This window comes from Oncorhynchus kisutch, linkage group LG11, assembly GCF_002021735.2.
Source record: "Oncorhynchus kisutch isolate 150728-3 linkage group LG11, Okis_V2, whole genome shotgun sequence".
In the NCBI taxonomy this organism is placed as follows: Eukaryota; Metazoa; Chordata; class Actinopteri; order Salmoniformes; family Salmonidae; genus Oncorhynchus; species Oncorhynchus kisutch.
This window is the reverse complement of record NC_034184.2, coordinates 61,309,086-61,325,903: the sequence shown is the minus strand read 5'-3', so window position 1 is coordinate 61,325,903 and position 16,818 is coordinate 61,309,086. Positions and strand designations below refer to the sequence as shown.

General features: G+C 47.7%; 1 protein-coding gene across 1 annotated transcript in view; it reads right to left on the bottom strand.

Annotated features, from left to right (window-relative positions):
* The window catches only part of LOC109900187 (POU domain, class 6, transcription factor 2), a 92,051-nt gene that overhangs the window by 18,763 nt on the left and 56,470 nt on the right, over nt 1–16,818 (bottom strand). The window contains exon 5 of the mRNA XM_020495893.2: nt 4,870–5,013. Within this exon, the coding sequence (XP_020351482.1) occupies nt 4,870–5,013 (144 nt within the window). The remainder of the gene's footprint in view (nt 1–4,869; nt 5,014–16,818) is intronic.

Genomic DNA, 16,818 nt, shown 5'->3' with positions numbered 1-16,818 from the left:
TCTTTTCCTCCTCTTGTATTTTTTTTTCTCCCAATCGTGACCTGGGTCTCTCTCTCTCTCTCTCTCTCTCTCTCTCTCTCTCTCTCTCTCTCTCTCTCTCTCTCTCTCTCTCTCTCTCTCTCTCTCTCTCTCTCTCTCTCTCTCTCTCTCTCTCTCTCTCTCTCTCTCTCTCTCTCTCTCTCTCTCTCTCTCTCTCTCTCTCTCTCTCTCTCTCTCTCTCTCTCTCTCTCTTCTCTCTCTCTCTCTCTCTCTCTCTCTCTCTCTCTCTCTCTCTCTCTCAGCAGAACTCATTAAGATTATGCTGCTGCTCTTCTTTCGTTCGTCCACAGAAACTTTAGCCATGGTGGCCAGACAATATCTTTAGCCATTTTCCCCTCCTTCTCTCTCCGCCAAGGAAATAGAGGCCCGCGTTGGGAAATCCTATCAATTTTATAAGGGACATGGTATGTAAATTGCTTTATACAGCTCCCGAATCCTCTTGATTGTCTGGCTCTATAATGGAATACTGGTGTAGGTAATGTTGAGTACAGTACAATCTTCCACAAACATGCAAACCTGCACAGCAACTAGCATTCACCTGGCTTAATTTGTCCTGCTGTTAACGTTAAAGCAGGTGTTCAAAAGTTAAAATGGCAATGCCAGAATGTTTCCTCCACCTCTGAGGACTTCCACGAGCAGGAGTGATTTGTATTCCAATGGAGTCCCTCCCTGGTTGTGTGCATGCAGGTTAACAGTGCATGTGTGTGCTCCTACCTGGTGTAGTGTGCATTAGTAACAGCAGTGTCTGCCCTGTGGGCTGTAGCCTTCATCAAAGCCCATTGAAGGGGATGGATGGCTCATGGGGGTTTCACCAGGAAACCGAAAGACCAGCCACCAGGGTTAACAGGGCTGGGAGTTCCCCCATCACAGACCGTTTTGGGGCTAGCTACTTTTCAGGTCATAGATCTTACCATTGCTCTCTTTGTCAAAATATTATAGGTTTCTCTATGGAGCCATGGAAGGTATGGCACAGAATGTGTGGTAAAATTGTGCATAGTACAAGGGAATACATAGTATGACAGAAACATTTGTGAGGAAATGTTTCCTCTAGATACTGAGGAACTAAGGTAAAATGGTGCAGTGCTTTCCTTAGGCAGACTGTGTACTGATATGAAATTCATTATTGAATGAACTCTTTCTTACAGTACAGCCTGAATTACAAAGATGGGACTGAAGAGTGGCTTCGTTGATTACTGGACACATATACTCCATAATCAGGTTGACACATGTTAAAACCACATTATTAAATCCAATGCTTTTAAAAGCCCCTATCTGGAACCAACTCTAACAAGAAATCCAGGGCGCAACTTTCACTGGGGAAGGGGGACATGTCCCCCCCATATTCTGAAATTACAAGGCATCGGGGTGCTTTAGGACCATGTGGATGCCTATGAGTAGTCGGGTAAGCTGTCTGGAGTGTTCATCTGACAAAAAATGTAATATATACATATAAATATTATGTGCCCCCCCACGTATAAAACCAAAGTTGCGCCCCTGAAGAAATCCAATGGGCATTAGTGATAGGGTAAATGACTGTAACCACTACTGTAGTGTTCCGCTCTCTTCAAAATACCAAAAATACTTAATTTAGATTAAAAGACCTCTCCTAGGAGAAGAAAGGACTCAAAATCAATGCAGGACAGGGATTTTCACACAGATATCTTTTTATCAAATTCCTTGTGCTTTAGTACAACGCTTTAGTACAACGCTGTCACAATGTTGTCTTACCTAGCTAGAGAATTAATATTCAAGAAGTGTACATGTATTCGAGCTAGTCTAGTTCCTCTATCCTTCTTCCAGCAAAATAAACACCAAAGTCTGATAAAAGCTATTCTTTTGTTTCCTGTTTGAGAATCTACATACCGACACCATTTCTGCTTTTACGGTGGGCAGCTTCTGAGGCCGTGTTTGTTTCGTCTCCCAGTCAAGTTCCAAGCATGCATTTAGTTTCTGTAATGTTCCCTTACCAGTATAAGAGGGGTGTCGGCGTGTACGTGCGCACGTGTGCGTGTGCGGTGGGGGGACCCTGACTACGTTAGTAAAGTGTGGTGCACGTTTCAGAGTGCTCAGACTGAATAATGCTCCGAAATAATGAGGTAGGGAGCAAAGGACTGTAGCCCAGGGCTTTGACCGTCTCAGTGACCTGATTATGTCAACCAATGTCAGTCGCCAATACACTACAAAAGCACAGAGCATCCCATCAAATGCATCTCCATGGCGATCTGTCCCTGTGGCCCCGGCACCTTTTCCCAGACCAGGGAAACCCACACTGTCTCATTAGCCGCATCTAGCATCAAGGGCTAACACAGACTCACACAAGCTGTTTACAATATGTGTGGACAAACATAGAAAAACATCTACAGTCATACACAATTATAAGTAGCCTACAATACAGTTGAAGTCGGACGGTTACATACACCTTAGCCAAATACATTTAAATTCAGTTTTTCACAATTCCTGACATTTAATCCTAGTAAAAAGTCCCTGTCTTCGGGCAGTTAGGATCACCACTTTATTTTAAGAATGTGAAATGTTAGAATAATAGTAGAGAGAATGATTTATTTCAGCTTTTATTTCTTTCATCGCGTTCCCAGTGCGTCAGAAGTTTACATACACTCAAATAGTATTTGGTAGCATTGCCTTTAAATTGTTTCACTTGGGTCAAATGTTTTGGGGAGCCTTCCACAAGCTTCCCACAATAAGTTGGGTGAATTTTGGCCCATTCCTCCTGACAGAGCTCGTGTAACTGAGTCAGGTTTGTCGGCCTCCTTGCTCACACGGGCATTTTTCAGTTCTGCCCACAAATTGTCTATAGGATTGAGGTCAGGGCTTTGTGATGGCCACCCCAATACCTTGACTTTGTTGTCCTTAAGCCATTCTGCCACAACTTTGGAAGTATGCTTGGGGTCATTGTCCATTTGGAAGACCCATTTGCGACCAAGCTTTAACTTCCTGACTGATGTCTTGAGATGTTGCTTCAATATATCCACATCATTTTCCATCCTCATTATGCCATCTATTTTGTGAAGTGTACCAGTCCCTCCTGCAGCAAAGCATCCCCATAACATGATGCAGCCACCCTCGTGCTTCACGGTTGGGATGGTATTCTTTGGCTTGCAAGCCTCCCCCTTTTTCCTCCAAACATAACGATGGTTGTTATGGCCAAACAGTTATATTTTTGTTTCATCAAACCAGAGGACATTTCTCCAAAAAGTACGATCTTTGTCCCCATGTGCAGTTGCAAACCGTAGTCTAGCTTTTTTTATGGTGGTTTTGGAGCAGTGGCTTTTTCCTTGCTGAGCAGCCTTTCAGATTAGGTCGATATAGGACTTGTTTTACTGTGGATATAGATACTTTTGTACCTGTTTCCTCCAGCATCTTCACAGGGTCCATTGCCGTTGTTCTGGGATTGATTTGCACTTTTCGTACCAAAGTACGTTCATCTCTAGGAGACAGACGCGTCTCCTTCCTGAGCAGTATGACGGCTGCGTGGTCCCATGGTGTTTATACTTGTGTACTATTGTTTGCACAGATGAACGTGGTACCTTCAGGCGTTTGGAAATTGCTCTCAAGGATGAACCAGACTTGTGGAGGTCTACAACTTTTTTTCTGAGGTATTTTCTGATTTCTTTAGATTTTCCCAAGATGTCAAGCAAAGAAGCACTGAGTTTGAAAGTAGGCCTTGAAATACATCCACAGGTACACCTCCAATTGACTCAAATGATGTCAATTAGCCTATCAGAAGCTTCTAAAGCCATGACATAATTATCTGGAATTTTCCTAGCTGTTTAAAGGCACAGTCAACTTAGTGTATGTAAACCTCTGACCTACTGGAATTGTGATACAGTGAATTATAAGTGAAATAATCTGTCTGTAAACCTACTTGTGTCATGCACACAGTAGATGTCCTAACCGACTTGTCGAAACTATAGTTTGTTAACAAGAAATTTGTGGAGTGGTTGAAAACCGAATTTTAATGACTCCAACCTAAGTGTATGTAAACTTCCGACCTCAACTGTATGTGCATTGCTCTGTCATGAGCATGTTGACAAAATCTTCCCTGTACAGCAATTCTTACTCCTTACAGACTTCCTACACAAACAAGCATGGAATTAGGTCCGTCTTATCATAAAACCACAAAAGGTATTCGCCGGGCCGTGGTTTTAATTGAGTGATAAACAGGATAGCGGGAGGAGGGCGGAGAGCGAGGGATGAAATAGGAGTTAAGGTAAATAACTGGCTGGCGTGAAAGGGCACATTGTCCACGCGATCTTCCTTTAATATGCGCCGTGTGCACCTGCGATAAGATGATTCATTAGATAGGGCCCCACTCTGACAAGCGTCATCGTTCAAGCCTCTGGCTACTGATGGAACAATTCTGCAGCCACCCTGTAAATATGACAAGGTCAGCGTTTTACTGCGACGGGTGCATGCGGATAAGAGGAGGAAGGGCTTTGTTTATTCCCAAAAAGCTTAACATATGACAGGATGGCTGCCGCGGAGCAACGCCACATAACACACAGCTAAGAAAGAAAGAAAGAAACCCCCAAACAAGATTACTACATATGAAAATGAAATATTGAGACCATATTGAGATCCAGTCTTTGGAATTGTGTGTATTTAGTTAGTGGAAAATGTTTTCTAAGACTGGTACAGTGTAACATTGACTGAAGAACATGGAAAATACATTGAAACCATCATTATGTGATGTGATCTTCCCCCACTATAACTTTCGCATTTCATTTACAAGTAGTTCTAGTCAGGTCTAATGAACACTGTGAAACCTCTAGGATACCTCTTTTGATATTACGACTGGTAAAGATCACTAACCTGTCCTTGTGCATTAGTGACCAGTTGCCCCGTGACTCCAGCTTGCAGGTTGGAGAGGGTGTTGCCAAAGACCTGGGATCCGGCCATAGAGCCCATAGCTGCTGCTGCTGCCGCCACCGCAGCCTGGCTGGCCAGAGGGTTCAACTGCAGGGACAGAATCATACCGTTAATGACGGTTACCGTTTGGTTATAAATTAGAACCAGTGATCAGTGTTCTCCAAGTGTTACTGTAAGTAAACAAACATGGGAGACAGTGGAGGATGAGGAAAGTGAAGTAGCTTGACAGAATATAGTGCTGATGCTTTGTTAATAAAGTAGTACTGTGAGGTATATGACCAGAAGTCCATCATCCAGCCCTTAGAAGTGTGTGCCCAGAAGAGAGCCGGGGTGGGTTCCAGGAGGGCAGGGACAGGGTGGGGTCCGGGAGGGCAGGGACAGGGTGGGGTCCGGGAGGACAGGGTGGGGTCCAGGAGGGCAGGGACAGGGTGGGGTCCAGGAGGGCAGGGACAGGGTGGGGTCTGGGAGGACAGGGACAGGGTGGGGTCCAGGAGGGCAGGGACAGGGCGGGGTCCGGGAGGACAGGGACAGGGTGGGGTCCAGGAGGGCAGGGACAGGGTGGGGTCCGGGAGGGCAGGGACAGGGTGGGGTCCAGGAGGGCAGGGACAGGGTGGGGTCCGGGAGGGCAGGGACAGGGTGGGGTCCAGGAGGGCAGGGACAGGGTGGGGTCCGGGAGGGCAGGGACAGGGTGGGGTCCAGGAGGGCAGGTACAGGGTGGGGTCCGGGAGGGCAGGGACAGGGTGGGGTCCGGGAGGGCAGGGACAGGGTGGGGTCCAGGAGGGCAGGGACAGGGTGGGGTCCGGGAGGGCAGGGACAGGGTGGGGTCCGGGAGGACAGGGTGGGGTCCAGAAGGGCAGGGACAGGGTGGGGTCCAGGAGGGCAGGGACAGGGTGGGGTCCAGGAGGGCAGGGACAGGGTGGGGTCCAGGAGGGCAGGGACAGGGTGGGGTCCAGGAGGGCAGGGACAGGGTGGGGTCCAGGAGGGCAGGGACAGGGTGGGGTCCGGGAGAGCAGGGACAGGGTGGGGTCCAGGAGGGCAGGGACAGGGTGGGGTCCGGGAGGGCAGGGACAGGGTGGGGTCCAGGAGGGCAGGGACAGGGTGGGGTCCGGGAGGGCAGGGACAGGGTGGGGTCCAGGAGGGCAGGTACAGGGTGGGGTCCGGGAGGGCAGGGACAGGGTGGGGTCCGGGAGGGCAGGGACAGGGTGGGGTCCAGGAGGGCAGGGACAGGGTGGGGTCCGGGAGGGCAGGGACAGGGTGGGGTCCGGGAGGACAGGGTGGGGTCCAGAAGGGCAGGGACAGGGTGGGGTCCAGGAGGGCAGGGACAGGGTGGGGTCCAGGAGGGCAGGGACAGGGTGGGGTCCAGGAGGGCAGGGACAGGGTGGGGTCCAGGAGGGCAGGGACAGGGTGGGGTCCAGGAGGGCAGGGACAGGGTGGGGTCCGGGAGGGCAGGGACAGGGTGGGGTCCGGGAGGACAGGGTGGGGTCCAGGAGGGCAGGGACAGGGTGGGGTCCAGGAGGGCAGGGACAGGGTGGGGTCCGGGAGGGCAGGGACAGGGTGGGGTCCGGGGGGGTAGGGACAGGGTGGGGTCCGGGAGGACAGGGTGGGGTCCAGAAGGGCAGGGACAGGGTGGGGTCCGGGAGGGCAGGGACAGGGTGGGGTCCGGGAGGGTAGGGACAGGGCGGGGTCCGGGAGGGCAGGGACAGGGTGGGGTCCAGGAGGGCAGGGACAGGGTGGGGTCCGGGAGGGCAGGGACAGGGTGGGGTCCGGGAGGGCAGGGACAGGGTGGGGTCCGGGAGGGTAGGGACAGGGCGGGGTCCGGGAGGGCAGGGACAGGGTGGGGTCCAGGAGGGCAGGGACAGGGTGGGGTCCGGGAGGGCAGGGACAGGGTGGGGTCCGGGAGGGTAGGGACAGGGCGGGGTCCGGGAGGGTAGGGACAGGGGGGGTCCGGGAGGGCAGGGACAGGGTGGGGCCCGGGAGGGTAGGGACAGGGGGTGGGCCGGTGAATAAGTGCCCATTTTACCAGTCTAAGGGCTTCCTGTGGCCCTCGGGGCTCCCCCAGGGCCCTGCAGCATCTCTGCAGAGGCCGGACAGCACCAGACCATGACGGTTTAACGACAGAAGGAGCCCTGGTAGCTATGCATCATTGTATCTTCAACCACCTCAACACGCTCCCACTCTGAATCAACCTGCCACCATACCGCGCCACCACACTGCTCCTTTCCAGGGTTTAAAAAAATGACCGCGTTTACCCTGGCTGTAATGGACTCATCTGGAACTGGTGGACAGGCCAAGTGATTGTAAAGGACGTCTCCCGTGTGGGCAGAGCCTGTGGAGCTCCAGCCTCGTAGGAGCATGAGATCACCCAGATAAATCAAGCTAACCACTTATTAGAGGGTGAAAATGCACTGCTGATTTGGTTGTAGTGCAGCAGAGCAGAGCCTTATTAGGTTGAGTAAGGGGGGAAAAAATAGCAGGCCGGCAGAGGAGATCATCCAATGACTCAAGATAATAGAGAAATAATAGAAGTACTGTTTAGGCTGTGAATAACTATTCCTGGTTGGCAATAATGTTATGCAGAGGGCTAATACATATTCAAAGATGGTTGGAGAAAATATTGAACAGACTAAAGCACCTTAAAGGGGCAATCTGGAATTCAAACAAAAACAAAGCCATCACCACACCACTTTTTAGTAAACAGCTGAGGGATGTGGGGGCGGGAGAAATGTAATCACTCAAATTCATATATAGCCTTTATATATCACGCCGAGTAGACAATGTTACAGTCATGCGAAAACATCATTGATACGTAGATAGATAACTTAGAGAGTCATGGAAATATATTATCATTCCGATAGTTCTGGACAATATCAAAATCTACTCCAGCAAAGGCACAAATTCCACTCATTTTTCTGTCCACACAATCGCTCTCCGGGGATTTGATCTTTGTTAAACTGAGACCGTTCAGTTGCCATTCATCTTTTATTGTTCCTCATCACCATGTGTTATTACGCTTTCTGAAATGAAATGACGGAGAGAAAAAAAAGGCCACAGAACCGATCAATACTTTTTCATTGACAGTAAAGGTTAAGCACATTAAGAATGACACTGCATTTGTCTTATGGAATCATATTTCACGTTGGTGGCCTCAAATTGGCCATGATTGATATTGCGTCCCCTAGTCTGAAAGTCATCCGTTTTTTTTCTCCTTTCTCTCCAGATAATCACAGGCATTTTCTTTCTTATGTGCCCATGCCCCGTTTGTCCTTCTGAGCAACCTCAGTAGGAAACGTTAAGAAGAAATGTCTTTCCACTTTAGTTATTTACCTTTTACAGCACATCGGAGAGTTCATTCAAGCTTTTCCTCGTCATTGGCTACTTGACATCTGTCATCATCTCCACACGATAAAACATTTGCACATCATTTCCATATGTCTTTGGAGGGTTATAACTTTTGACAATTTGATTTGTTCTTCCATGATCTTGTTCCAATCAGAGGCTCATAATTTACAATTAATTTCCTCTACGGAGGGTAGTAAAAAGGCCAGAGGAACAAAACAGAGGAGGAAGCATATATTTCATTACTTGACATTCAGTAATCGTTTTGAAAACATGTCACTCTACAGTGAAATGGATGCCCTGAAGGACTCGTGTCATTTTGGATCTCCATTTTTGCGATGATATCTAACCGACTTCTAACCTTCTAAACTTATCTCATTCATTTTTGATCATATTGAAGCTCATGTCAATGGAGATAGCAATAGTTTGTTGATTTTTAGATCTCATGGAATCAGCGGGAGTTCAAGATAAACAGGATCAAAATAACCTGGCTACCCCATGGAGTGGCAAGATGCCTTCATGCCAAAACGTCTTTGGAGTGAGATTGGTACCTAGACAAACTGATAGTGTGTCTAGACTCATTTTTTTTTATGATAAAGTATGCAGTGTCACTTAGCCTTTTTAGCATGACATTGTCAAATAAAATAAAAGTTGATTTGTAACGTGCGCCGAATACAACAGGTTTTACAGTGAAATGCTTACTTACAGGCTCTAACCAATAGTGCAAAAAAAGGTATTAGGTGAATAGTAATAGTGAGAGTGAGATATACAGTAGATATAAGGGTTGTCTTCCTCGCAATGCAAGGAAGACAACATGCAAGTTCACACAATGACCTGTATTTTTGTCATATTTTCATAATATCAGACAAACTAAAACAGCTCCAGGAGAGTGTGACCCCCCCCCCCCCCTAGTGCACTTCTTTTGACCAGGGCCCATAGGGAATCCCATGGCTGATTTCCATATATGTAGTGGGGGAATGGAGAGAGTCAGCCAGAACCCTATATCCTGCTTCCTGCTGGAGGAGCAGAGAAGGATTTTTGGGAGGGGCTTATCTGGGCCAAATCTTCAAATGACTACATGTATCAGTGAGAAAGTGGTGGGAAAGGGTCGCCTGGTGATATCAGTTAGTCAGCCAGGGATTGCATTAAGAGGTAATCCTCCCTCCATTTCTGAGTGGAGCCGCTCTCTCTCCTCTGCTGAGGGGGGGAAGTGAGAGGTGATACAATGGCCAAGCCCAGGTGAGACAGAGAGGATTTGGTTATGTTATCGTTTAAATATCAGGCCCTTAGGCGTTTTGGTTATGCTGGTCTGATAAAGAGGATTTCCTCATGTAACTGGGTTGATGATGTGTATTTGGTAATCCCATGGGGTGATGTGCTAGGCTGATAGAGCCACAGTGGAGAGGAGGAGGATGTAGAGAGGGGTGTCTACACAACAGCAGAGCAGAGCAGAGCCAGGCTTCATGTGGAGGCGGAGAGGTCTAGATCAGTAAACAGACAACGGTATCAGCTCTGACAGAGTCACTTGACTTCCTGATGTAGTTGGCGTCCAATCAAAATCAAATGGAATCAATAATGTATTGGTCACGTACACATATTTTGCAGATATTGTCGCGGGTGCAGCAAAATGCTTATGATCCTAGCTCCAGCAGTGCAGTAAAACTTAACAATACAAAACAATACACGCAAATCACCCCCAAAAAAGAAAAAGAAAGGAATGAACAAATATAGAAATATTAGAACCAACAATGTCAGAATCCGGAATATAATATGATGGTGTGTACAGACAGTATGGACAGTATACAAATAGAAAAAGTGTGTACAGAAGTAGTTATATAGGATGAGCCTTGACTTGAATGCAGTGTATCCATATAACGTGTGTAAAAGAGTATGTAAACATTATTAAAGTGACCAGTGTTCAATGACTATGTGGGCAGGGCAGCAGTCTCTGAGGTGCAAGGTAGAGTACCAGGTGGTAGCCGGCTAGAACAGTGACTAAGGTTCAGGGCAGGGTACCAGGTGGTAGCCGGCTAGAACAGTAACTAAGGTTCAGGGCAGGGTACCAGGTGGTAGCCGGCTAGAACAGTAACTAAGGTTCAGGGCAGGGTACCAGGTGGTAGCCGGCTAGAACAGTAACTAAGGTTCAGGGCAGGGTACCAGGTGGTAGCCGGCTAGAACAGTAACTAAGGTTCAGGGCAGGGTACCAGGTGGTAGCCGGGTAGAACAGTAACTAAGGTTCAGGGCAGGGTACCAGGTGGTAGCCGGCTAGAACAGTGACTAAGGTTCAGGGCAGGGTACCAGGTGGTAGCCGGGTAGAACAGTAACTAAGGTTCAGGGCAGGGTACCAGGTGGTAGCCGGCTAGAACAGTAACTAAGGTTCAGGGCAGGGTACCAGGTGGTAGCCGGCTAGAACAGTAACTAAGGTTCAGGGCAGGGTACCAGGTGGTAGCCGGCTAGAACAGTAACTAAGGTTCAGGGCAGGGTACCAGGTGGTAGCCGGCTAGAACAGTGACTAAGGTTCAGGGCAGGGTACCAGGTGGTAGCCGGCTAGAACAGTAACTAAGGTTCAGGGCAGGGTACCAGGTGGTAGCCGGCTAGAACAGTAACTAAGGTTCAGTGCAGGGTACCAGGTGGTAGCCAGCTAGAACAGTAACTAAGGTTCAGGGCAGGGTACCAGGTGGTAGCCGGCTAGAACAGTAACTAAGGTTCAGGGCAGGGTACTGAGTGTAGGTGATGGAAGCTGTTTTTCAGTCGCAGGGCGGCAGGGTAGCCTAGTGGTTAGAGCATTGGACTAGTAACCGAAAGGTTGCAAGTTCAAATCCCCGAGCTGACAAGGTACAAAATCTGTCGTTCTGCCCCTGAACAGGCAGTTAACCCACTGTTCCTAGGCCGTCATTGAAAATAAGAATTTGTTCTTAACTGACTTGCCTAGTTAAATAAAGGTAAAAAATAAAAAATTTAAAAGTATCTTGGTCCCAGCTTGGATGCACCTGTACTGTCTCCGCCTTCTACATGGTAGCGGGTGAACTGGCCTTGGCTCAGGTGGCTGAGGTTCTTGAGGAATTTCTTGGCCTTCCTGTGATACTGGATGCTGTAGATGTCATGGAGGGCAGGCAGTGTGCCCCCGTTGATGTGTTGGGCTGACCACACCACCCTCTGGGGAGCCCTGCGGCTGTGGACGGGGCAGTTGCCGTACCAGGTGGTGATACAGCCCGACAGGATGCTCTCAATGTTGCATTTGTAGAAGTTTGTGACGGTCTTAGGGGCCAAGGGAAATTTCTTCAGCCTCCTGAGGTTGAAGAGGCACTATTTGGCTTTTTTCAACACACTGTCTGCGTGGATGTACCATTTCAGATAATCAGTGATGTGCACGCTGAGGAACTTTAAGCTTTTCACCCTCTCCACTGCAGCCTCGTCGATGTGGATGGGGTCGTGCTCCCTGTGCTGTCTCCTGTAATCCATGATCAGCTCCTTCATTTTGCTGATGTTGAGGGAGAGGATATTTTCCTGGCACCACTCCGTCAGGGCCCTCACCTCCTCCCTGTAGGCTGTCTCGTCGTTTTTGGTAACCAGTCCTACCACTGCTGTATTCGTCTGCAAACTTGATCATTAAGTTGGAGACGTGCGTGGCCATGCAGTCATGGATGAACAGGGAGTAGGGCTGAGCACGCACCCTTGTGGGGCCCCAGTGTTGAGGATCAGTGTTGTTTCCTACTTTCACCACCTGGGGTCAGCCCGTCAGGAAGTCCAGAACCCAGTTGCACAGGCTGAGGTTTAGACCCAGGGCCCCCGAGCTGTGTCGTTGTCAGTGTGTGTTGTGTGTGTGTGAGTAAATTTCCCACCCGGTGTGTGTGTGTGTGTGATACTCTTGTGCTTTGAAACTATGGTGCTATGTCCTGTGTAGCTACAGTGTATAAGTGGGCAGCTGAACAACTGTTTGTGGTAGTATTATTGTGTTTGATATCCCTCTGCTATTCAGAGGCTGTTATTCTCGTAAATCCAGGTAAAACGAGAGCGCCAACTGGGCTGTAGCCTAGGATCTTGTATTGGGTAATATGGCTAGCGGTTTGAGGGAGAGCCAGGCATAAGGAGTGGGGATAGCGGTGTTTGACACCTAAACAGGTGATTTTCCGCCACAGTGCTTCCTCTCAACAGCACAACAGGAGGCAGAAAATGACAGACCTGGCCCAGCATTTGTGTTGATTGCGTGTGTTGCAGGAGATAAATAGTGATCTTCCCGTTTGCAGGGCCACCATGTAAACCATTGTGTTCCAGACTTTTCATTCTCCCGTCAATAGGTTGGTGAATCGTGTGGTTATGGAGTGTTATGGATCTCACTAGTCGCTCACCGTGGCTGTATCGGGCCAATAACAGGAGCCCCAGGAGCCTGATAATGACATTAAATAATTGCATAAATACATATTCTGGAGTCACCAGGGAGTACTGCGTCTTCTGATGCTGTGTAATGTAAAGTCAGGTTCACTGTAGGACCAAACACCAGTTTGAGACACACAGCAGGTTATCCTCAGTGGACCACCAGCCACAGATGTTTCCAGTCGCTACTACTTACCATCAGTCTCTATAAGCCTTATTCATCATATTAACGGTATACGTACTGTACAGTACATGGAGTAGGGGTCAGTATAGAGAAAACAAGGTCCTCGATTCGAGGTAGGTCATTCTTTGATGAAACAGTCACGTTGTTAAAAAAACCATGTTTTTCGCCATGGGCAAAAGTTGAGGACTATTACTATTATGCTCTATTATGCTCACTGTTGTTGCCTGTGCTGTTGCCATTTGACCATGAGGGTCACCCGGGGGCAGTAACCCGTGTAATCTCTGGAATAGGAGAGAAAATAGGCTCTCTGTGAGCGTGGAGAAACCCCCTTTGGAAACTAAAGTGTCAGACACAAACTAACTGGAGTTTATTCTGGGCTGGCTCTTCTTATGTGCCTGTTTTTAAGTTAATAACTCCCCCCCCCCCCCCCCCCCCCCCCGGGGGACACAACGGGACAGAACGCAGCAGAGGTAATGGGTATCAACCGGGGCCAGACAACAAAAAGGAAGCATCTCACAATAATTTTGCAAAACATAATTATCTGTTTGTTTTGCAGCGATATGTATTGGAAAAGGAGAACAGAGTGTTCTAGCATTACCAACGAGCTTGGAACAACATCCATTATAGTCCTCAGTTCTCCCAGCTCCTTATAAGGTAATTATCAGAGAGCATTTAGCTGGACCAAACGGGACCAAACCACCTAAGAGTGGACAATTACGGTAGGATGAAAATAGTGGAATTGCATACTCAGCATATGTAATGGACAAACAAACCTGTACATGAGAGCACAGTATATCTGACCAGTATTGAAAATAATGTACTTCAGCTTGTCTGAGAGGGTCCTCATGTAATAATGGGGTTGATAGCACTAGAAGGAAGCCTGGCAAAGGAATGCTATTGAATGCAGCCAGATACACATAGTCCATCTGTCAAAGTAGCACATCCATCTTAAGCCCTTCGGTCATACTCGTCATCACTCAGACAAAAGTATGGCAAAGTGAACCAAACAGGGAAAATGAACAATCAATAGCGTTATCGCTTCTGGATGAGAGGAACGGGCGTCTATCTCAGGAGGAAAAACAAAGAAGTTTCCCATCCCTCGCTCCATTTTTCCCAGCCCCACCTCGCACATCCCTCCATCCCTCTCTTCTTTCCCCACTCCTGAGTGAATGTAATCAGCTGTGACATGAGAAAGCACGCTCTCTGTCTGCCAGTCCTCTGCTGGGCCTATCTTCCCCAAACAGCTCCCCTCCTTGCCCCAACCTCCTTCCCCTCGCATCCGCCACTAGGCTCATGTACATCAAAATGCCATTAGGCCCTCCCAAACACCTCTAGTCCCTGGGTTGGCTGGGGTGACTGAGGCTCACACACTGCTCCTTCACTCTAGGTCCTCAGAGCTCCTTCTGGGCCACCGATGGGCCTCTGTTACCACTCTACTTATGGGCCATTGTCACAAATCAACATTGGAAAGGACATTGAACATTGACGATGAGGGAAGAGAAAGCTAGAAAGGCGTACAGAACGCCAGGGACAGTAAACGCCATGACAATACAACACCACAAGACAACAGTAGCCATACGGACCATTCTACTGGCAGTGGACCAGAGACGGGTGGGAGTGGGGAGTGGTGCTTGCTAACGGAGTGATGTCATCCTATCCCAGCAGTCCGACAACTAGTTAACAGAGGGTGGTTGGGCTGATCAAATAAGATGTATTAACTCCAGGTAATAGACATCCTTAGTTGGCGGGGAGAATGTCCATATTTAATGAACTGAATGAGGCAGAATGCAAATGAAGGAATAGCAGAGTCGTGAAAAGGTTGGGGCTAACTATAAAGGGATGATTGAGTGCAGGAGAGTAGCCGCCAATCTCCTCTCTCGCTAGCCTCGTGTGAAATGAGCAACGGCTTGAATCATTAAGTAAAACCTGTTCTCGCCCACGTGTTGATAATTGTGGGGCTTGAGAGTTCACAACGGGGACTATAATGTTCAATTTCCTCTGTTGAGAGGGGCCACAGACTGTGTGGCTACAACATGTACCATATAACATCCCTTTCATTCTAGTTCCTCCCACCGCTTGAGGAATGGTCCATAATATTAGTATTTCTTTCCAGGTGTGTTACATTTACGGCCACTGGCTATGTGATGAAGTACTATTCGTGGAAATTCGCTGAAATTTCCGTAATGGTTGTAAAGTTGAGAAACATGAGTTTTTGTTGTTGTTGTTTAAAGCCACCTTTCCTCTCCTGCTGCAGATGTGAAAGGGCAGAGAGAGTATTACTCTGGCTGAGAGTGTGAAGTGGAGGCATTGCGTTCCTGGTCTGTGCTACTTCTCAGTTTACCACAAAAGTAAGTGAAAAATGAAACATCCGGTCAAAAATGCACTGAATAACAAAAACAGATATTCACATGGTAAATCACTAGGGGCGGGTTTTTCGGACACAGACTAAGCAGTCTTAGACTTAAAACCATTCTCAATGGAGACTCTTCATATTAGGAAGTGCTTTTTAGTCTGCAACCAGGCTTTACTGTCCGGAAAACAACCCCTGGAGAGAAATGAAATTATGTTGGGCGTGCATTCAACCATTTCTGTCCAAAGAGTTAAGGAACAGCAATCACCTAACAAGATTAAACAAAATGTATTTGCTTAACTTTGGCAATTTTTTATGACATGATCACGGTAACCTCCATTATTTTTCATTTGGCGTAGAAATGCCATCTCTTTTCACGTTGCTGTTGTTTGACATATAAATATAGCATTTGAATGACTTTAATATCCTCCTAATCAATGACCGGTGATCTTTCCATGTCCTCAATTCAATATAGAAAGGGTCATCCATGATCCGGCTTTATAAACACAATAAAGGTAAATGATTACTCCCTCTCTGTGGTGTCCAACAACACAGCCTATAATGAAGAGAAATGAGGGAGATTGAGGGGGAGGCCTGTCACGTGTCATTGGTCGACTCTGAGTCCAGAGATTAATCACAAGAGAGGCGCTCCATGGCCGAGACGTGGTCACCCCAGATCAATAAACCCCACCGCTCACACACACACACACACACACACACACACACACACACACACACACACACACACACACACACACACACACACGCACACTCTCACACACACACACACGGAGACAGACACACGCACACTCTCACACATACACACACACACACACACACACACACACACACACACACACACACACACACACACACACACACACACACACACACACACACACACACACACACGCACTCTCACACACACACACACGGAGACAGACACACGCACACTCTCACACATACACACACACACACACACACACACACACACACACACACACACACACACACACGCACACTCTCACACACACACGTTTCAGTTTTTCTCAAACGCGTACAAGCATTTTGTTTGGAACAATGTTGTTGATTTTCAAAACAGAGTCGGCAAGACACAGAACTCTGTGGCTTTTTGCAAAACAGTAAGTTGCCTTCTCAAAACATGAATACATTCATCAAGACCATAATACACCGTCAAAATTGCAAATAGACTCATCAAAAGAACACGACTGCCTGCAAAAATAAGTCTTGAGTCCAAGCAGACAAAACAGAAAGTTAGTATTTTAAATCCCAGTAGCTGAATACATTGTCTTTGCTGTTAGTAAAGTACAACTATCCAAAGGTTGCAGAATTATGGGCAATTACTCTCCTTTTATGAATATTTCACCAAACAATTTCATACACATCAAATCAAATATTATCCCTGATTGCATTTTTTTTGTTGCAAAACATAAGTACATTGTGTGCAGGATTCATTCATCAGTATCATCACAATCCAATTCCCTGTATTCTGTCACACTATCCACAATAGAAAGACGGAAAGGTGAATACAATGGAGGAACACAACTGATATGAATGTATAGGCCTCAATCCACTCCAATGCAAAGCTCTATAATGGAAGGCCACAGTGTCGAAGAAAAACGAACCC